At 38.1% G+C, this 22,696-nt stretch overlaps 1 protein-coding gene across 1 annotated transcript; it reads left to right on the top strand.

Annotated features, from left to right (window-relative positions):
• Nucleotides 1-354: 354 nt before the first annotated feature.
• Nucleotides 355-19,207, top strand: castor1 (cytosolic arginine sensor for mTORC1 subunit 1). Its single transcript, XM_081610863.1, has 9 exons — nt 355-698; nt 7,094-7,164; nt 9,250-9,443; nt 10,415-10,550; nt 12,470-12,593; nt 13,047-13,163; nt 13,379-13,461; nt 16,185-16,279; nt 17,894-19,207. The coding sequence occupies exons 1-9, from the start codon at nt 586-588 to the stop codon at nt 17,963-17,965; spliced, it is 1,005 nt and encodes a 334-aa protein (XP_081466989.1). The 5' UTR covers nt 355-585; the 3' UTR covers nt 17,966-19,207.
• The last annotated feature ends 3,489 nt before the right edge of the window (nt 19,208-22,696 follow it).

Raw genomic sequence — 22,696 nt, 5'->3', positions numbered from 1 at the left:
CTTGCAGAAAACAATTGAAAGATATAGTTACCTTTACTTTTTGTTGAAACTTCATTTTTGAACTTAATACACAGGAGTTGATAAACACATATTTAAACTGGTAGCAAACACGAGTACAAATTGTTCCCTTTGGTCTTTATTGTTACTTCCTCTCTAAAGTTTATATATTTATGTGTGTACGCTGCTATTTTATAAAGTAAATAAAATGCGTGTATTGTTTCTGGAAACACATTTCCTTTATTTTGAAATTCCAATACGGAAGTGTTACTTCCGCTCGTTCATCCAAACTTTTCCAAAGCACGTGCGAGTCATTTAAAAGCGTTGACCTGTAGCTTTAACAGGAGGGGGCGTGTCCGCGTAGGGCAGCCCCCTTGCATTTGAATATACAGTAGTTCGGGGAGGCTGCCTTCGTCGCTTGTTTTTTTCGTCCTGTGAGACGAGCCTAGCGGGACGTGGGGGTGTACATCGGTCGGTAACGCTCCTCACTCAGGACCATATATAACATTTGAATGACATCGTCCAGCTAGAGAGACGCTTTAAACGCTAAAAGACGAGCGGAGAGAGAACTGCTCGTTAGCAAGAAATATGGACTTGCAAATACTGGATCACAGACTCCGGGTCACCAGCATATCCAAGAACGGGCTGGTCAATTACACTCACCCTCTAATAAAACTGATATTTCTCCGCAACAGGACGCGGTAAGTAGGCTTCCTGCTCTGGCCAGATGGTTGTGAATCAGTCTGGTAATCCAGTTCGGATACATACAGCGCCTGCTCATTCACTGGGTGGCCGAGCCATTGTTGGGTTGTTTGCCTGTGCATGTCTCACTCTGCAGCTACGGTAGGGATGATGAACTGCAGTGCATGAAGCTGTTGACTTCAGGGAAGTGTATTTTCTCACATGGGTGCAATTTGGAGAAAAACTAGCAGTTGTTTAATATCAACATTGCTCATTTTTGTACTTTCGTTTCCTGTAAAACATTTCTGTGACTGCATCCTGCTTCATCTGTAGGTGTGATCTGAAAGTTACCAAAAAAAAACCAACATTTTTTTTTTTGCCCTCCAACACAATCTTGACCTTTTAGACTCCTAACCCACATCCATTTTTGAAGTTGTTTACATCTCATGATTTCAGATAATCCCTGGAAATCCAGATGTTGTTATGTAATTGTCTAGTTCTCTGGCTGCCCCACATGTGCATGGATAGAGGAAGAGCTCTACATGTACTGCTCTGTCACTAAGCTGATGAGAACATGCAAACAAAAATAAGGAACATGTATCTCACTGTTGTCACAAATCTACTGCTTGCTGTTAAAATTTCACACCGTTGTAAAACGTCTTGCAGCATTCATAGCCCTGGAACCGTCTCACTTTTTTTTGTTATAATCACAATTTTCTAATGTATTGGTATTTCATGACATAAACAGACCACCATATAGTTGCAGAAGTGTGACGCAAGAAGAAAATGTTGCATATTTTTCTGTTTCCTGTAAGCTGCAAAATGGAGTGTGCATTCGTCATCTCAGCTGCCCTGAGTCAATATTTTTGCTTTTGCATCTATGGGCTATGAGCTTTTTCTATCTAGAGACAGAAATGTTGGCACATTCGTTTTTGCAAAATAAGTCTGGTCAGTAAGTGTGAACATTAATTTTCTTGTCGTTCTACAAATGTGCTGTTGGATGCAGGACTGGACTTTGACTGGGACATATGAATGAACATGTCTTGATAGCTTTGCAGTCGATCCAAACTCTTTATTATTATTATTATTTTCAGATGATGCACAGAAAAGTCTGCAGTGAGATTTTCAAAACTAGCTTCATCTCCCAACTCTTCTTTAACCATCTGTGCCACTCATGTGGCTGTGATGGTTTTAAGCCTGTCACAATAACACATTTTGCTTAGCGATAATTTGTCCCAGAAGTTATTGCAATAAACAATAATATTGGTGTTTGCAGTAATATAAAGGCAATGGAATAATAAAGCAAATACACCCTTGCATTATTATGCAAAGTGTTCATTAAAGTTCATTCATTTCTAATGAAGATTTAACACTGAAATTGGAAGATATTTTAAATATCCAAAATAAATAAATAAATAAAACAACCAAAACAATAAATAAAATGTTTACTGAAGTCTCTGTAAATAATAAAAAGAGGCTTGAGACCAGTGCACCAGACTGAAGCCTTTTGACTTTGGTAGATAGAAACAGAGAGAAAGACAAGAAAAACAAACTATGCAAATGGGAATTAGAGATTGTTTTAATTTATCATGTGATTAATTGATCTATTGCTTATTACGACATATGCTTTAAATTAAAATGTAAAGCACGTGAACTTGTACTTTGAGACACTTCTCTGTGTGTCTGTTCAGACCTTGCTGTCTCCTGCCGTTGAGTCATAGTGTTGAGTAATAAACTAAGTTTTAACATGTGTGTAATAAATAAACTTGCCAAAAAGGCATGATCCAAGATTTATGACATATCATTTTGCTCTCTGAAGTTTTCTCTTGGCTGTATGATGAATGCAGTGCTGCCCCCCACCTCACTCCCTCAGCTGGCTGAAATACACCTTTTCAAATGCAAAGAATATGCACAATCCTTATAGTGTTGCTATCAACTTAGAAAATGCTGTACATTTCTACAGAATTTTACAGCATAAATGCTATGATATGAGGAAGGTTATTATAGGGACATGCTAAATGCATTGGCCCAGAACTAACCAGTAAAATCATTCTTGCCTACTTCCGTGAATTTCCACAGGCCTCTATTTTGTTGTTCTCTCTCTTTCTTAACATGTTGTTGTGTACTTTGATGTTACATCATCGCACGTCTACAGTGGATGTGTTTTGCCTTGCTTTTCCTGTTCTTATTGTGTACTGTTAGTTTCTCCTCTCCTTGTAAAGCTACATTTGATTTGAAAAGGGAGGAGTGCTGGAGAAAGTTGAGCATAAACAAGCCCGGTTTTGGCTTGAATGGCTCTCCCCCCCCCTCCTCCTTCCAGGCCTTCCTCTATTCATTAAAGAACAGCTCCCTGGCCCGAACACAGTGGGTTTGACAGCAGTTCTGAGAGGAATTTTAATGAGTGGATCTCTGACAGCGTTTCAAATTGCATATTATTACATCGTAGATCTTCCTTAAACATCCATTACAAGAGGAGTTTTGGCACAGACTGAGGATTAAACTACAGTAGCTATATTTACTTTGCCACTAATATTTAAAAAAGAAATATCAATAATGGATCTAATCCTTTCACAAAGTCTGGCAAAGCATTCATTATGCAGTTTTTGCTTGTAGTCTTGCATTGTCCTTTTTAGGTGGGGTTATTATCACAGCCCAGTATGTTGGTGTCTCTGCATTGTGGATGTAGCCCTGCAGGCGCTACACCGTTCTCCTTTCTTCTGTTCAGCTGCTAAGGCTTGGAACAATGAGTCAGCTGAGCGAGAAACCCAGTTTTTCACATCTCTGCTTGAGTGATCTTCTAAAGTTGGGGCTCTCGCTCCACTTTATGCTCTCACTGCCCAACCCTAATCAAGGCTACATGCGTTATTTTGTATGAATTAGACATAAGCCAGAGGTTTCTCCAGCTCAACAAATCAGTGAGTTAACCCCTCCCAACTCAATCAATCAATCACATTTTATTTGTATAGCACATTTCAGCAGCAAGGCATTTCAAGGTGCTTTACATAATTAAAGAAAAAATTTATTAATTTTTTATTAATGCCACTGTATGTGGCATTAATAAATAGATAAAAATATTAAAAACATCGAAGACATCAAACTGTTGCTGTACACTGCCCATCAGCAGGCTTAAAGACAGATCCCAAACCTGTCCACTTGTTAAGTTTGTTTTTCTGAATGTATTGATAGTAAAAACAAATAACATTTCTTGCAATTACCACTTGCAAATTATTACTAGACTTATTTAATAACAGTGTAAACAAGAAGTTTGGATATGCTGCAGAAAAATAATACACTTGTATTGTCTGACATTGAAGCTGCAGCATATGTAACTTTTATAAAAATGTTCCTGGTCAGAAATGGCCAGTAAGAGCCAGAGGAGGGTCTTAGTATTGTCACACTCATGTACATGCTGCTCACAGGCTCAAGATTTCTGATTTTGCTGCTAATGGTGGAGAAACCATCTAATGTTAGGAAAACTATTTATCTGCGGTCATCAACGGATAAATAGCGTTTCCCTTCCCTCCTGCTGTGCTGCAGCTCCTCCTTCACACCGTAACCTGACATCAGTGCTCAGACTAGTTAGCATGGCCAGCAACGACGGCAGATAAATAGCTTTTCTGTAATGTTAGGTTGTTTCTCCATTAGCATAGTTGAAGCAAACCGGCAATCTTGAGGTTGTACATGCTGTGTGAGCAGCGCTTACACAAATGTGTTTGACATTTCTCAGTCATTCCTTCTGGCTCTGATTGGTTGTTTCTGACTGGAAGCGATACATTTCTGGAGATGGCAGTAGGACGACAGGGAGGAGCTCAGTTTTTATTTTATTTTTCTCCACAGACTTCCTGTCTCACATTATATGTTTTATCAAAAATGCAAAAAAAAAAAAAACATTTATCTCCTACTTCTTTAAATCAGATTCCTATTTTGTTTTTGTTCCCATTTTAGGTCAATTAAGATTAAAATATGTTTAAAATCTATTATGCCCAAATAATGAGCAAGGAGGAGCATTGTTCTTTTTGCTTTCTTCAAAGTCAGACGTTAACATACACCAACGCCGCCATTTCTTTAAAAACATTGTAATCCCAGATGATGATGCAATGGCTTTGTTGGCTTCTGATTTTAAGGCAACACCTCAAACACATTTCTTTGTGGTGTGACTTTATATAAAAAAAAATGATAGACCTCAAACAAACTATGCAAAAGGAAGTAAAATGTTAAGAAGTTAAGAGAACTTTGCCATCATCTGATGATGTGTTGGCTAAGTTTAATTTCTTATATTTTGCATCAGTTTTCTCCTCTCATCATGTTTTCTCAGCTGGAATGTCGGTTGTAACCCCCCCCCCCACCAACACCACCAGCCGCCCTCGGCCAACAGCCCTACTGCCACCCGTTGCTTCGTGCGGCTGGATCAAAGTCCAGAGTCTTGTGTGCTTTGGTTGTCATCTCCGCTCCGTCTCTACCTGGAGCTTTCTTCATCTCTTTAGGTTATTTTCCTTCCTGCATCCGAGGAAGGAGCTTATTTTTCCAGCTCATTACCACCGACAATCACGCTGGGGCGGTGTATTAGAGCGCTCCGCTAACATTGGTAGCTCCACAACACTTGAAAGAGGCTGCGCCTCATCACAGATCCTCCATGTTTCTTCGTTTACTGAGTTTTATTTTCTCCTTGAAGCTAAAATTGTCTTTCAGAAGAAAATCTCTTGAAGATTCGTTGCAAAACTCACAGTCTGGTTCTGGTCCTCCTCAGTATAAGGTGCTGTGAAATATTTGTCCTCTTACAAATTGTCTTTTGTTCTTTCTTCTCTTGACACCCTTTTAAATCTTTCAGACAAAGATGACTGAAGTAAATGCAAAATGGAATTTTCAAGGCTGCAAAGTTCAGCATTCATAATTCAACATGAAAAAAGAGACTGAGCAAAAAAAAATAGCATCGATGAGAGCGTCACTAAGCTAAATAAAAAAAAAGGCTCGTGTCTGTGGCTCATCAAGTTCACAGAGGGCACAGAGTGTGGTGGAGGTCAGGTGTCAAACAGAATGAATATGCCTTACTGGAGTCCATGTCAACATGAACTCTTCAAAATGCCTTGGCATATTAAATTAAACTTTTGTGAACTCTCTTACTTCACCAGACACAGAGAAAACGTTTTTCAAGCTCCAGGCCTAAAGCCTAAAGAAAACCTGAGGGGTGAACTAAAGATGGGAGAAAACTGAGAACTCTGTATGATGACTCTAGACAAATGATCAAAGATCCTTTTCTCTTCACATGATGCATGACCAAACAGTTGCAGGTTCAATATTCTGTGAATGGACAAATGTATATTTTTACAGATTTGCTATTAAAAACCAATACTAATTGTAAGTAATTGCAATCTTTTGAAGCAATGAAGAGGATTGCAGTCAGGAAAAGTTGTAAGGTCTTTTTTTGCTGTGTTCCTCTTTATTTGGTAATAAACTGATTCCTCTCTTATCTATCTAATCTGTACTTTGCAAACAGGAAACCAAACAGATGTGGTTCCTTGACGTTGCTTGACAACAAAAAGTGAACATACTGTATTGCCTTTACTTCGCTTGTTTGACTCGCTCATGCAGGGTTGTTGCACCTGCAGGAAACTGCGAGCTGCGGAAGGTGAAGGTTCATCAGGAAGCGAGAAGGCCTTTCTAACACAATGGGCTGGCGGAGCCTGCTAGCACAGCTGGCAGTTACTGTTGCAGTGTTTTCTCTCTGTGTCTCTCCCTCTTTGTCTCTCAGTGGTGTTATTGTCCAATCCCATGGCAGGGATTGGTTTTTGCTGAGTCAGGAGTTTTTGCTCTTGCACTCAGGCGTCAGCTCTAATGGCTTTTGCAGGCTGATCTGCTGAGGAGGAAGGTGTTTCCTCAGAGGGATACCATGAAGCAGGAAAATGTGATACTTCCTGTGGATGAAATGTCTGCCCTACAGATGTGACTTTTCATTCACAAATTAAAAGCCTTGCTTAAGTTGGTAACTTGCATTTTTCTAGAGTTATAACGACAAACCATTTCTCTTAGCCACTCTTAAAAATAGGAGAACTTTTGCATAAGTTCTGAACTGCTTAAACATGACCTATGTGGTCTTTTGTGTCCAGTGGTTTGGGTAATACGGGCTTCTTCGACATTCTCATAAATGCTAAATTAGCTTAGATTTTAGGCTTAGTTTTAAAGGTCAAATCAAAACTCGGAACTATTTTTCTTGAACTGTTTTCAGCTGTTTGTTTTGCTAAGTCTAGGGCCCTGTTCACGCAGAGACCAGATTAGGTGTGTCCGCAAATATTTCTTGTCATTTAGGTTGTGTGTCAACAGGACTCTGATGAACAGCATAACATTGCTATCTAACTCTCTAGTTTGTCATGCTCATTTTATTAATTATGATTTTTTTTGCCTTCCTTCTCTATTCCAGATGCAAGTTTTTTAGCCTGACAGAAACACCTGAGAACTACACAGTCGTCCTTGATGAAGAAGGATTTAAAGGTAAAATATAGCTATGCATAAACGTGTAAAGGTAATTTAGAACTTCATCTTGATTCACAGGCTGGGCTGGGAGAGCAACCTGTAGGAAATCCATCATTCTAGCTCCTTAGCATTGCTAAGGCCAATAGCACAAAAACAGACATTTGTCATATTCATTTAAGTGATTTAATGTTTGACTTTCTGCCCAGAACATTTCATACTTCACTAGAACCTCACGTGCAGAACTTAGGACTCATATTTTTCTCCTTAAGCAGAATTTTTATGTATCTGATGGGCAAATAAGAACAATGTTTCTGCCCGATATCTTTTGTCAGGAGCAAAGATGGTTTCTTGATGTTCCTAATATTCCTCAAAAGGTTTAGCAAGAATTTGTCAGAGTAAAAACTAACACTTAAAGTAAAGAGAAGGAATGTGCTACCTGTTCCTAACGCTGCCTCTTTTTTCTTAAAAGGATAACATAGTTTTCTGCCTGAAGGAACGCTGAGATCAAGCACATTTCTCAGTTTCTGAGTGATTCTTTCTTTCAGTATTTTACCTCAAAGTGTATGATGGCACTTTTTTAGAGATGTGATTGACAAATAGATGTTTTGTTTAGATTAACGTGTTCTCCATTGCTGTACCCGCTGATGCAGATGTTGAAGGCATCCATTGCCTTCAGGGTTTTCTTGTTCTGAGTGCCTATTTTAGGAGCTAAGAGTTGGTGTGTTGAGAAGCCACAAGGGGCTGTCTGTGGAAAAATTATGCCAACTAGAGCAAAGGCTCTTTGAAGGGGAGGAAAGAAGAAGGAGCATTCACAGTCAGATGCTGTTCGGTAATGTTTTTAGTAAGGCTGACCCGTACTGAAACTTCCTGGTTGACCAGCAGTATCAAATTAAACCAAGCAATTGTTTATTTCCTCTCATTTCAAAATACATATTTAATTCTGCACACTGCTGTAAAAACATGGTGGTCCAAATTTACAGAAAACGAGACTTTCTAGCATTTTTTAAGTGATGCAGAATATTCTTTTGTGGTGCGCTATTAATCTCTATGTAAATATATTTGTTTTTTAAAATGTCTTAATTTTACATAGCTTCTCTGTACCTGCCCTAAGCAGTTGTCTTGATCTTGTTTCCTTTCTATGTTTTACTTCACGTTTCCTAAGTAAACATATTTCAGTTATGACTATCCAGCTTTAGAATCTTAGGAATTTACATTATTAAGATTTGCCTTCAAAAATCCTCTTAATGACCTATTAACATGTCTGAATAGATAACAGATACTGAATACTGCATACTGGTGCTTGGTCTCAGTTTACAGCCTTCCTGACTGGTGTTGGCACTGTGGCCCGTCTTCAGCATGATATATTCTTGTGCTGCTTTTGTGATATAAATAGTGGGAGTTTTTTAGCCCTCTGCCCTCAGGGGGAAGATGGAAGATAGCATGTCTGTTAGGAGTGGTAGAAACGGGGAATAGTAACTTTAAACTGCCTGATAATTTAGGACCTCAAGAGAGTAGAAAATGGATTGCATAACATCTAAATGAGCTTTGTTGAGCTTTAGCATCAAACCCTATACGCCTGCATTAAGGACTAATATCTGCCCCTATTGTACCTCATTGCCAATATCTGGTGTTAACATTGATAAACTCACTTTTATAGATGAAATTCTAGCACTTTGTTGTAGATTTCGCACAGCGTAGTCTTGAATGTTCGTTTAAGGCTACGGCACAAAGTTTATGAACAGAATGAAGTATCAGTAAAAGTCAGTAGTACTAAATCAAAGCTTTAATTCTTAACCAATTTATTAAATTGAATCAGAAAATGCTGGAAAGTAAGAAATGTTCGCCGGATTTTCTGTATTTGAATCCAAATAGAAAGTGGGCATCATGGCAGGCTTCTCTTGAGTCGCCCCCTGCTGGACATACGAAGGAATGCACGTCTGAGACACTTGTCATTCAATACAGGAAGACTATTTCCATGTATCATAGCGTATGTTCAAAAGCTTAAATTTTCATCTTGATTTGCCATGTGGATGATCACGGACAGAAGGCCTTGTCGTTCGCGGTTTGACTCAGATCGCTCTTTCTTCCCTTGACATTTGACAGAGCTGGCGCCTTCGGAGCACCTCCAGGTCGAGAGCTCCATCTGGCTGCCCCTCAACGTTGCCTCCAACGGCAACGCCTCCAGCAGCTCGCAGGCTGTCGGCGTGACAAAGATTGCCAAGTCGGTCATCGCTCCGCTTGCCCAGCAGCACGTTTCCGTCTTCATGCTCTCCACATATCAGACTGACTTCATCCTGGTGAGCGTCCTCTTAAAAAAACATTTGCAAGAATCTGTTGAATTTCTTCCTACCCATGTGAAGCTTTTAGTCCCCCTGGTTTGAACCCCAGCAGACAAAATAGGCCACCATGTCTGCATCTTGAGTTAAACTAATTTCTGACAGAGCTGACAGCATCAGAAAATTGGTTGATGTATTACGTGTCAAGAAGTAAATGAGCAAAAACGTTTAACAACATGGCAAACCACTGCGTCAGCAGGAATATTAATGCTTTACTTGCCGTTTAAAGACTGCATTCTTTGGGCTTTAAAACATGTCATCTAAATATGTGCAAATGTAACATTACTTGCAGATGCATTTACATACACACTCCTGTTAAAATGCCAGGACTTTGTGATCTTAGATAGCCATTTATCCAGTTTACATACAACTAAATCTGTATGTAAAAGCTACCTGCTTTTACATACTCTGCACACAGTTAATTAATACATTGTTGAAGTACCTTTTGATTTTATTTATCCTTTCAGTTTTGTTGTTTTTTTTGTGGATAATCTTTCAGTATTCCACATCTTTGTAATATTTGTAAGATCTATATATTTTTTTTATCTCTGAATTGGATCTATATATGCCTTGACTCGCAGTGATGCCGACAATAAAAATATCTTATTCATTTTTAACTTTCTAACTGAAACCTGACGGTTTTGGGTCAAAAATTATAAAAATTTTGAAGCATTAACAATTTCATCCACCTTGATTTAAATATAAAATAAAGTAACCACAGAGCTTGACACACCACAATTAAAAAATCCCAGAAGGTTCTTGATCAGAATATCAATTTAAATGTCTGTACACTTATGCAGAAGGGATTTTTATTTTTTTTTCAAATTCTCACTTTTTCAATGTCTCCTCGAAACAGCTCATGTTTGTAGTTAAGTTTTAAAATGTTACATACAGTACAGTGTTTCAGCATGTTCCCTATATTTGTTATGCAGGTGAGAGAGAAAGACCTGTCAGTTGTCATCAGTACGTTGAATGAGGAGTTCAACATTTTCAAGGAGGTGGAAGGAGAGTATGTGCCTGTGGGCTGCCAGGACTTTACCAACGGCCTCCTGAAGAACGGCAAAGAAGGTTTCAGCTCCAATCCTCCTAACTTTCAAACATTCATCAGACTTGCCTGAGGGAGAAAAAGATACATTTCATTAGTAAACTCTAACTTACTGCAGAAAAGGCGTTAAACATTTAAAACCTGTTTGCTCACATTTTATTTAGTTAAAAAATAGAGAATATATTTTTCTTTCCAATGATAAAACCAAATAAAGAAGTAGCATAGATTGTAATCCAATTAAAAAGTAGCAGGATTAGGGTTTCTATAGCGGCATATTTGTGAAAGTAGAATCATATTTTTGACTTAAAATGATTACGTTAAAATATTAATATGTTGGATATTTCCTACCTAGTTTCTCTAAAAATGCGTTATTTCTTAGCCCAGTTGTTGACTTAGACTGTATTTATAATAAAGGTTTAAGTTTTGGCATCACTTGCTTAGCAATCAAATCAAACACACACGCAAATGTGTGTGTTTTTTTCCTGGTTCTGTGGAAACTTGTAGCTTCTTATGTTTGACCAAACCAGTTTCATCTACTCTGTCACAACTTGCATGTCGTTTTAGACAACTTGATGTTATCTTTACTTTTAATTTGGTACATAAACCATTCTTCACAAAGTAGCTGTGGCTTGTTTCTGTGCATTAATGTTCAAGGCGTCACTTTCATCTGTTTTACAAACTTTTACTTTATATAGATAATTGGTATATTTCATCAGTGATCTATTGTAAGCCTATTTCAAGATTTCCCTACAAATCTGTACATTTCTCTTCTCCACTTTTTCTGTTAAGCTAAAAAAAAACTAAGTGCAAGACTTTGTGGTTAGTAAAATTGAATGGTCAAACTAAGATCTGGTGTTAATGGTCATCCCAGTTTAAAGGATTTAGATCTGTATTCAGGAGGACAGTAGTGAATTTAGACAGACATCACTTAAAGAGCAGAATCAACAAAGTCTGCTGTAGGTTGCATACAGAGTAGTTATTCTGCACTAAATGGTGGCGTCCCTTACAGGAAGCTATTGTTATGTAATCCTAAAGTACAGAACAAGGTCAGAACATCCTGAAAGATTCATTCTTACGCAATCTCCTACGTCTTTTGCATCTCCATGGGATCCTGGCATTTTAACGGTTCTTTGGATCGCCTGACTTTTTAAAGTGAATATACGCGGCCTCATAAATACATCAGGCCTGGTGGAAAAACAAGAGGGCGTCGATTGTGTCCACAAGTTGATGTCAGTGTGGACTTTTAGTTCAGCAGAGGAAATCAAGGTTTGTTGGAGATTTATGCATGTGTTCTAGAGCAAATGAGGCTAACAGTGCAAGATTTCAGATGATACGTTTACAAGTAGTTATATTAGATTAAAAAATGTTTTATTGATTTAAAGTAAGAGAGGCTCTTTACAGAAACGAGTTATTGGGTGTGCTAAGTTCTTTCCAGTGAAGTAACTCATGAACCATGGGAGAATTTAAGAAATAACATTGAATGCTTTGCTACTTTTTTGTCTAGAAATAAAATGTTATCAAAATGGGGGAAAAAAACATTTTAGCATGCTCTTACTAATTTAAGATTTTCTCAACAGGATGAGGAACAATGTTATTTTATGAATCTGGATTAAACTGTATGTGGGATTAATTTATGGGCAGCAAAGTTCTGCACAATAATTTGCAGGACATTCTGCTTTAATTTGACGGTCATCAGCATTATGAACTGATGTGTCTTAGATTTTAAATCAGTTGTCGGATTTATCAATACGCAGGTGTTTAAAAGCTGGGATTGGCCCAGTGAGGCCCACAAATGATGCCCATTGTAACAGTTGTGCCAACTGATGATGCAAACTCTTTAGATTAAAGTAGTTTAAGAGATTAAATTGACTTCATCCTTTTCCTCAACCAAACACCAGCACATCCAAATTTTAAGGCGTCGTTGTGTTTGCTGTTCCTCTAGTCGTCCAGCCCACAGTTCACCCGGTGCTGATCCCACTGAACCAGTTCTGCGTCATGTCTCTGGATCCGGACACGCTGCCGTCCATCGCCACCACGCTCATCGATGTCCTCTTTTATTCCAACAGGTGAAATCAAATTTCTTCACACTACTGCAGTACTGCACTGAAGCACAAGATGGCAGCACACAATATCATTTCATTATTGACTCGGACCATGTGAAATGAAACCGGGTTGCTTCTGTATCGATTTTGCATTCCAATTGTATTGCTGTAATAATTTGTTTAAAACTGATGATCTCATGTGGGGAACTGAAAATAGACTACGCATTTTTTTCAAAATCCTTATTTTTGTCATATTTTTACTTTTTAAAAACTGAGTTTTCATCAGCTTAAATCATCAAAATGACAGAAATAATCACTTGAATTCTCAGCATAATGAACATATTTAGTATGAGAATTACTTTCTAAAACAAATTAATTTTTTTATTGATAATCGTATTGAGGGATATACACGTGAATGTCTAAATAACATGCAAAATGAATATGCCATTTATTTTTGCCACTCGCTTTTGTGTTTAGTCCTAAGGAAGAAAGCGAATCGTCTACTGGTCAGGACTTAGAATGTATCAAGTTCTTCTCCTTCTCCCTCATCGATGGATACGTCTCATTAGTGATGGACACTGAGGCTCAGAGACAGTAAGGATTCACTCACCATATAGACATGTTTGTAGCTACCATTAAAACAAATTAATGACACCCTGTTGGAAAACGTATTTAGAAATTAATTTGTTTGTAATTTTGTGGTCCTAACATTCTCAGTCTTCATGTTCACCAATTGAACTTTTATCATTTGTATACATATTTGAACGTTGTTTCTTGGTGTATTGTAAAGCGGTATCATTTTGTTCCAGGTTTCCTGCTGACCTTCTGTTCACCAGCTCGTCCGGGGAGCTCTGGCGGATGGTCCGTATCGGTGGTCAACCGCTGGGTTTTGGTGAGGCAATCTACTTGACCTTTTTTCTGATTTTGACAGAACAATAACCACTTTACCGTCAAGTTTGAAGTGGTGTGTATGTCTAATTACTTTATATTAGAGCTTAAATGAGCAATACAAATATCATTTCTCTATTTAAATATTTTACCCGTACAACCTTTGTAAGACTGATCTTATAACTTTCAACATTATTGAAAAATTTTTATCAAGCAAAATGATAGAAATGAACAAATATCAGCATAGTACTAAAAGCTGTCACAGGAATTGAACACACTGAAAAAAGCATCCTATTTCCTAGTTGGCGTGTATAAATGCATTGCATTTGATATTATTATTATTCCTGAATAACCATGAAAATATGATGCATCCTGTTGTCTCCTGTTCAAGTCTTAACTGTTAAAAGGGACATATCATACAAAATTAACGTTATGCTCATGCTTGTACTTCCATTTGGATCTCTAATGCTTCTTCAAACAATCCAAGCGTTAAAAAAACATCCACACGTCTAGCAGTAAGTATCTTTTTTTTGGGGGTGGGAGGAGAGGTTATGGAAACTCGCTGCTTTACCATTACATGTGCTGGAAAAGTCAAATATTTTGTTGTTGACTTACCAATCAGAAACCACTTCCTGCATCTTTAATGGTTGTGCAGGAGTCTCCACTTCTTCTAGAAATGACTCGGTGTCAGAGATGTACAGCTATGCAATTGTGCATCTGTTTGTGTATTAATAAAATCAAAAATCCTTCTTCCCGAAAATGTTCTTTAAGTATCCCATTTCTCTTCATATTATTTTCCTTCCTTTCCTAATACAACTAGCACAACAATGACATGCATTTCAAACGGCTGTAGAGGAACTTGAGGCCAGCTTTCAAGAAACAAAAGCACGTGTGCAATTGGAAGCTTAATTTCAAGTTACAAATTAAACTAGTGCTGACAATCCCTTTGACATTTTATTTCGCCGCCCCACAGTTTGGGAACCTCTGCCCTAATCAAAAACATGCGTTGAGTGTTGCTCTGATTCTTTCATGCATGTTTGATAAATCCTTTAATCTCCCATGGCAACCATTCAGCTGTGCAAAATGCCTGGGAGGACCCAGCACCGCCTTTCAGGAAAAGCTCCTCTTTGGAGCTGCAGTTTCCAAGTCACCCCCCCCCCCCCCCCCCCCCCCCCACCCCCACACACACACACACGCACACACACCCCTACACACACACACACACACACCCACACATTGAGCTCCTTCAAGCTAGCCAGCAACAATTAGCTAGAGAACACAAGCAGCACCGTTCTGGATCAGCTGCAGCCGTCCAAATGTATTTTTTAATGTAGATCTGTGAAGATAAGCTGCAGTAATCAATGCGACTAAAGATGAACACATGTAAGAGTTTCTCTAGATCTTTCTGGGGCATTAGTATTTAATCCCAGAAATGTACTAATAGTATTTTGTAACTGAAGTTAACATAGTTATTTAATTGTCGTATAACATTTATTGTGCTATAAAATTGCACATAGTATCACACAGGATTGCTTCATATCCTGTGAAACAATGGCTTTACTGTAATTCTTCTACAGGATATGAGAAATAAAAGTTTGTTCATTGGAAAGATCAACCCGTACTGGTTGGCTTTAAAATGTCAATTTCTGAATCAACTTTTCTCACCATGCAACCACATCACATCTGCCTGTGCATTCTGTGGCTGCACTAACGATCTTCATACAGGAAATCTTGAGCTCAAATTAGAATTTTTGCTAAAATCTGATTTTTGGATTTTTTGGGGGCGTGGGGGATTTTTGTGTTTGCGGACGTTCTTACCACTAATTAAATGCAACCACAATGAGACTTCTGTGTAAATGGCTTGCGTCCTCAAATTGTCCCACATGCACAAAAGAAGAACATTGACATGACACAGCAGAACATTGTTTGAGAAGGTAATAATTTTTGGAGCCATTTATTGACGATTTTATTATTTATACAGCACCATTCTAAAAACAACGATTCGAACAAAGCTAACTAATAGCAATGACTTTTTGTGGAGCATATACTGCTATCTGTTTGGATGTTTAGTCAGAGTGATCTGATTCAGTGATGCCGACTTCTTTCATGAGTTCATAAGTAATGGCTGGTTTACCTGGGCTCATCATTTTACTGCACTGTAATAAAACAACTCTGGATTAATATATTTTTTACATTTTATGAAATTATTGGTTACCCTTGAAACGGAACCATGAAGACTGACATAAACATTTTCAAAAGAAAAAAAGCAAAGAAATTCACAGAAAACTCCAGCATTTTTTTTTATATGTGCATTTGTATTCGTTTAGAATTACAAAAATGAGCAAACGGAACAAAATCTTGGACTAAAAACTGTTGAATATTTTGAAGAAACCATGATCTGCTGTGTAGATCTGGATAGAACTGGACCCCCACTCCTCCTGAACATCCTAATTACCAAATTACTAAACTGGCTTGAGGCAGAGCTGTCACAACTTCATTTTTTTGTCCATGTTTAAAATTCCCCAAAGAACATACCACCCTGGGCAGTGAGCCATATTGCCCATATCAAGAACTGCCACTGGCAACAACTGACTGTTTTGCAGTTATTTCTTTTGCATCAAAGCATTTCTGCTTTTATCTTATTAATGCAATACTATAACCTATGAACCTATAATCTATAAGTATGTGATACTTTTACATTGATGGCATTTCCTCCTTGTGTTTCAGATGAATGTGGCATAGTCGCCCAGATATCTCAGCCCCTGGCAGATGGTGACATTTCTGCCTATTACATCAGCACCTTCAGCTTTGACCATGCTTTGGTGAGTCCAGAAGGTTTCCCTATGACACCTGTAGCAATAGAAACTAAACTGTATTTGGGTAAATAGTTTTTGTAGCCTTCACTTATCTCACTTTTTTTTCATTTTAAAATGGATTGGGCACATTTATTTTTTAATAGAAACTATCAAAATGAAAATAACATAAAGCAGCATACAAACGTTTGTGACAAATAGCCAATAAAATTCTTTTTCTACATTTTCACCATTCTTTTCCTTGCTATTTGCAATCTTGCATGTCAATAAAATGCAAAATGTTTGTGTAGCGAGGCTCTACTTTCCAGGGCATTACCTTTACAGAAAAGGAGATGCATGTGATCAGCTGTCAGGTTAGGCTGACAAACCTGGACACTACATTTTATATGCAGTTAATACATATAAGTAACTGCTGATTAGTTAATTATATGCATTTGATCAGTTTACAGAAAAAAGTGATTTTGATGCATTAATTTATTACTTCAGTTTTATGATAAACATTCTCCATAGTTGAAGGTACTTTTGCACATCTTTTTTGTTTTTGGCCAAAATTACATATTTTTTGGTCTCATTTTTCAGTGATTTTTATCTGTGTTTAAAATTATTGTCACACCTGACCATGGAACGGCTCTGCTTGGGCGCTCCAACACCCTGGAGAACCTGGATTGTAACTTATCTATTGCTCTAGCTCTTTGTATGATGATTGCAAAGCAAAGACATGTATTCTGAAACTGTGGAAGTTTGATTTAGCCCCCAAGTTTCAGACCTGACTAACTGAACTTGTAAGTATCCTACAGGTGGAAAGACTGAGGTATAAACCTTATGAGACACTCTGAAGTTTTCTAGAATAAAATGTTGGAATATGTGACTGACTGATGACGCTCCCTTTACTCAACCACTTTACTTAAGTGTCCTCCAGATAAGATGGACAGTTGAGCAAATAACCCAGTTGTGAAATCTTCCCCAGCCTTTTATGTATTTATTAGTTATTTTATTATCATTTTATTTATTTGCCTGTGTAACATTGTGACATGTTTTTTTTTTTTTTTGGTTCTTTTGTTTTTGTTATTCTATTGTCTCAAGTGCTTTTTGTATTTGTGTCCATGGATGTAATTTTATTTGAAAATCTCTAGTGTTAAAACCCCCAAAATATTTTCCATAGCTTAATCAGCAATGCCCGACTGTTTAGTCAGTGTTGTCTCCTACATCTAGTGATGAATGCTAATCAGATGTAAACCTGGTGACGTTGGGCGTTTGCGTGTTTCCATGTCTGTGTCATGACTCTTAATGTTCCACATTAAGTTCACAAATATGTTATTTCATTGCATCAGTCTGTTTTTGTATTTCTATCCATGTGCAACCTGTTAATACTGGCTAATTATAACCTATACCCATCTGCTTGTCCTTTCTGTTTTAGTTGGCTTTCAAACCCCCTTTTCTCATTTGTTTTCAGTGACAAGGTTCTGATGAAACCTAAAAGCTTTTATAGCAGACCAAAAAGGGGTTTGATGGAAAAAATTATTTATTTTTGACCCTGATGAGCATCTGTATTCTTCTCATATCTATGTTTCCAATAAAAATATAGGTAAAGTAAATAAAAGTTCTGTAACTTTTCTTTTCCAGGTGCCCGAAGAGGACATTGTGAGTGTGACGGACATGCTCCACCACCAGAGGAATGAACCACCCACCACTTGACTCGTTGTGTCCTCCCCTCCTTGGTCAGTTCTTCTTGGACAGCGGTATCAGGAAAGGATGCTAACTGTGCCTAGATCCTCACTGCATCGCCAACAGTATTAACGACTTTGCCATTAAAACCAGGAGCGCTTCTTTATGACTTCTCTAAAGCTGGTCTGTGACCCTTCTTGTCTTAGCTAAGCTAGAAAAGATTTTCAGACGGCCCCACCAAACCCCGGGGGGCCTGGAAGAACACATGATGGAGACAACAGCACACTTATACAATTCAAATCAGAAATACAGGCATGAACGGGTAAGATAGACTCTTTGTATTTTATGCAAATCCTATGTCTGGTATAAAGTCAAAGTATTCTGCAGGACTTCCTTATGTGGCAAACACAGACTACATAGTCTTCCTCTTATATGTACAGCTTAAATAATGAGACTAATGCTGGGGGTATTTTTTGTTTAGTTTGGAGAAAATGCGTAGTATTTTTCTTGTTACATAAAAGGCATGTTCATGCACTTTGGAAGACCCATAAGCAGCAGTTAGGAAAAAATATCAAAGGGATCCAAAGTGTAGGTCTTCTCTGTTAAAGATCTCTTTAATTGACATTGGATGTTTATGCCTTGTGGTTGCAATCAGCCCGTTAATAGTAACTGACACGGCCATTAAAACATAAATCTGTTGGAAATTAATTGGTTTCCTCATTTCCTGAACATCAAAAATCATCCCTTACCTTTTTAAAATGCAAACATGACAAGAAGATTGTGGGAGGATGTGTCATACTATTTCAAGCCTTCTCACCAACCTTCGAAGGAAAGACTTGAAAATGTTATAGCTATAAGTTGTAATTCCAGCATTAGTGTCATAATTTGGCTCCTTAAAAAATACAAGTATGTGAATATCAGGTTTCTAACTCCATGGCTAAAAGATGTGAGAAGTAATCTGTGTATTATTTTCATTTAAGAGTATTATGAGAGCTCTTTAACACAAGTTGTAGCTCATTTTCCTTTGATAAGAATGTGGAGTGTGAAATTCTTTTTTACAACGGGTCAGCATTTTTAAACAACAATGTTATGGTCAATAACACTATGTCTTAGTTTTTGCTACTTGCACAATAAACCTTTGATTAATGAATTTCAATCAGAAGTTTTTTTTGGTACAACTACGTTTTCTACCATTTCTGAAGTGTTCTGTAAACATTTGTAACTTTTGTGCTGCTTCCTTCATTCAATAAAGACGGATTATAAAAAAAATTATTTTTGTCACGATAAAATAAAATTATTTTGCAGATTGTAGGCCAAGAGCATAGTTGAAATGTTAAATACCTCATGACATTAAGGTATTTGGTCATTTAGGCTTTTTATAAAAGGGAACTTATATGGTGATTGAAACATTATTGATGGATTTCTCATCACAGTAGCTTTAAAAGGAAGTTTTGAAGTCACTGTCAACGATGTCATTCCTTTACATCTAAGCCAAGGATTCAAGTATAAAAGTCTGTCTTAAAGCGGGACAAGTTCAGTAAATCTTTGCACCATTATATTCAGTAAGGCTCACATTAGTGACATCGCTGAAATGGCTCTAAGTATAAAAAGACCCCCAGACATTAACGCATTTTCAGAACTAAAAACTCAAGCTACTTGGCTTCACCGCTGGCTTCAAAGAACGGATAGTTTTGGATGAAATATAAGGTATTTGTTCCTTTTGTTATTTTTCTTCATTTTTAATCTAAAGTGTATATTTAAATGTCAGATAAAGAGTTCTAAAAGCTGAGATGAAAAGGAACCAGAGCATATCCTTGGGGTACACCGTGAAGGTGGACCACAAGATCAGACGGCACAGATTAGAGATTATTGGTTTTCCTTGATCTCATCAAATAAGTTACTTTTTCTGATCTTTGGCTACCAGATGGAATACTTGCACATCATGTTTTATGTGCATAAAAATTAAAATAACATGGATGTCATTGAGAATCTTGGAATCTAGTTAAAAGCATACAGGACAGCAATCATATTTTCTATATAAAAATATTGAGTGGAAAATCTTACTTAAACCCCAGTACATAAATACACTGTTGGGAAACTCCTGATGCAGTAGGAATGACTTGCATTGTTATGGTATCCTATTCGTTTATCTGTTTTCTTATATTTTAATTAACACATAGACTTTTAGGGTTTTAAGTTGTTCTGTGTGATCTTTGCCTAAATGGAAAAATACTGTGAGCAGACTCTGCTGAAGTACAGGAATCTTCACCTGACCACCAAATGCCAAAAGACCGGTCTGACAGAAACTGCTCCTGCTAATGGCCAACTGAGCAGAATGTTGCAGAACATGTAATTTCTCCATTTTAATTTTTGTCCTGGGGCCCAAGATTCCTGGCAAGCTTTCCATTCTCTCCTTTACGTTGACAAAAACAACTCATTCATGGTTCTTGCCACTCCACTTTGTCCAGCAGCCCTCCAAGGCAACATGACTGCAGGTGTTTTTAACTGCAGAATAACGGGCCCATCTCATCTGGGGCAGGTGTCCATTGAGGGGAAGGAAATAGACTGGGTGTGTTCTTATTTTCTACCTCCAATTTGAGTGATTCCACACTTTTTTCCTCAGAATTGAGTGACTCCATATTTATTTCCCTGTACTTGGTCAATAAAAGTATAATTCACTGACTTCCACAGTGTTTTCTCTTAATTTCTTTGAGTGTTCCTGAAAGCCAACAAGTTGCGGATAAATTACATCCACTACAATGTACAGAAATTAGGAAACTGGAAAGAGACAGGATTTGAGGCTGTGCATGATCAGTTTGTGGCATTGCAGAACAGACATGTTACTGGCTAAGGAAGGAGAAGTGGATGCGCTGTTTGGAGAAACGGCACTATGCATTTATCCTAAAACAGCCCAGCAGCAAATGGCAGCCTCATGAAGGTAATCGAGGGGCTTCGCATCCTGAGTGTGAAGATGAAATGCCACTCAGGGGGAACACGTCCATGTGGGATTCATGGATGGATGCCTTTGGGAAATATCACACTCTCGTCTCCACTGTCTTGGTTTCCATTGCAGTATTTGCTGCTGTTCTTCTTTTATGTGGATGTTGTTGTATTCTATGTCTGCGTTCATTGATAAACTAATTATTGCGGCAATTTCCCATGGAAGACCTGAGTGAAGTTGGCCCCCCCACCTTCTTCAAATCAGACAAAATTGGTGTCAAACGTTTGTGCTACGTTTGTGCTGGTTTGTGCAGCAAAAATTTTCGTTTGTGCCGCTATCATTTTAAAGATATAAAGAAAGTTGGATTTCATAAAAGTTGAGGGGCTGGTTGACCTTTACACTTTCATTAATATCTTCAAAGCCAAAGCAGCACAAACGAAATTTTTTGCTGCACAAACCAGCACAAACGTAGCCGAGTTGATTGACACCCATTTTGTCTGGTTTGAAGAAGGTGGGTGGGTGGTTGACCTTGGATGACCTCTAGAAACATTTCTTTATATCTTTAAAATGATAGCGGCACAAACGAAAATTTTTGCTGCACAAACCAGCACAAACGTTTGACACCAATTTTGTCTGATTTGAAGAAGGTGGGGGGGCCAACTTCACTACGGTCCGCAAAGCCCGTTAGGAAGGACTACAATCTTCTTTTGACACTGATGATGATGATGATGATGACGACGCTTTGGAAGAACATTTGCCTGTTTGAAATATATCCTGACCAGTGAATGATTATATGTGTTGAAAAACACTGTGAGTCAAACGATAAATCAATTAATCGCACGATAAATTAAACCTATCAACCTCATTTTAATTGTCGGCTTTATCGTCTGCCTTTTTTTCTTTCTATTGATGACACTGAATGAAAAAAGGCTCAAAAAAGCTCTCCACTGACCCTCCCTTCCTCATTTCCTTAGTCTAATGTCCAGCGCACACGACACGAGTTGTCGGCCAATTTTCAAAACCTGAGAGACACATTAGCCGACAGAAATCCAAGGCATAACGGTTCGATCGGGTTCGAACCGTTATGCCTAGTATTCTGACTTTTAGGCAGAATACTAGGCATGTGGTGTCCAGCCACATGGGGCCAAAATAATGGCTACAAGTCCAGTTAGCTAATTTTAAAATCAAGCATTAATTAATGCTTTACTAGAATCTACCTGTGATGCATGTGGATAGAGTCACATGCATCAGTCATGACTGAATGAAAATCATTATAACCTATTTATCTCACGCTAACGAAGAACAGCTGAAAACCTACTGGGTTTATCAACTGCGGTAGCAATTTGGCTCCAACTCCTCTCCTTGTCATTTATATATTCTTTGCACAAAATCTTGAATAAACATTAGTTTCCACATATCATCTCCAAAATCCGCTGGACCTCGGGTTGCGCTCTGTCAGCTGTTTGGGATTCCACTCCGTAATTTCCCCTCAGAAAGCGGAGGAGAATCTGTGTTTTTCTGATTGGCTACCTGTCACATTCAGCGTTAAGCTCCCAGTCGGAGAAAATCCCTGATGTAGATCGAAGCGGCCACGACGATCTACCGTATCCCACCACATACTGCAGGATGATCGGTTATGAAATCACCAGCGACAATCTTAGATCGGCCAACATTCTAAGATTGTCGTAAGGGGAAAATGCGGGCAAAAATATCGTGTAGTGTGAAATAAGGTAGTCGGATGTGCCCATCTTCGCTATTTAAATCTAGTGATTACTGAAGGGCAATATAGTATACAGACTTCATAATCTGCATTCTTTTGG

This window comes from Poecilia reticulata, chromosome 9, assembly GCF_904066995.2.
Source record: "Poecilia reticulata chromosome 9, P_reticulata-male-v2, whole genome shotgun sequence".
Taxonomy (NCBI): Eukaryota; Metazoa; Chordata; class Actinopteri; order Cyprinodontiformes; family Poeciliidae; genus Poecilia; species Poecilia reticulata.
This window is presented reverse-complemented; position numbering and strand designations above follow the sequence as displayed.

Bases quoted from the DNA above. Each gene is read 5' to 3' on its own strand.
- castor1 (XM_081610863.1), top strand. From the start codon at position 586: ATGGACTTGCAAATACTGGATCACAGACTCCGGGTCACCAGCATATCC. The intron at 699-7,093 runs GTAAGTAGGCTT...TCTCTATTCCAG, and splicing joins TTTCTCCGCAACAGGACGCG to ATGCAAGTTTTTTAGCCTGA. The intron at 16,280-17,893 runs GTGAGTCCAGAA...TTTCTTTTCCAG, and splicing joins TCAGCTTTGACCATGCTTTG to GTGCCCGAAGAGGACATTGT.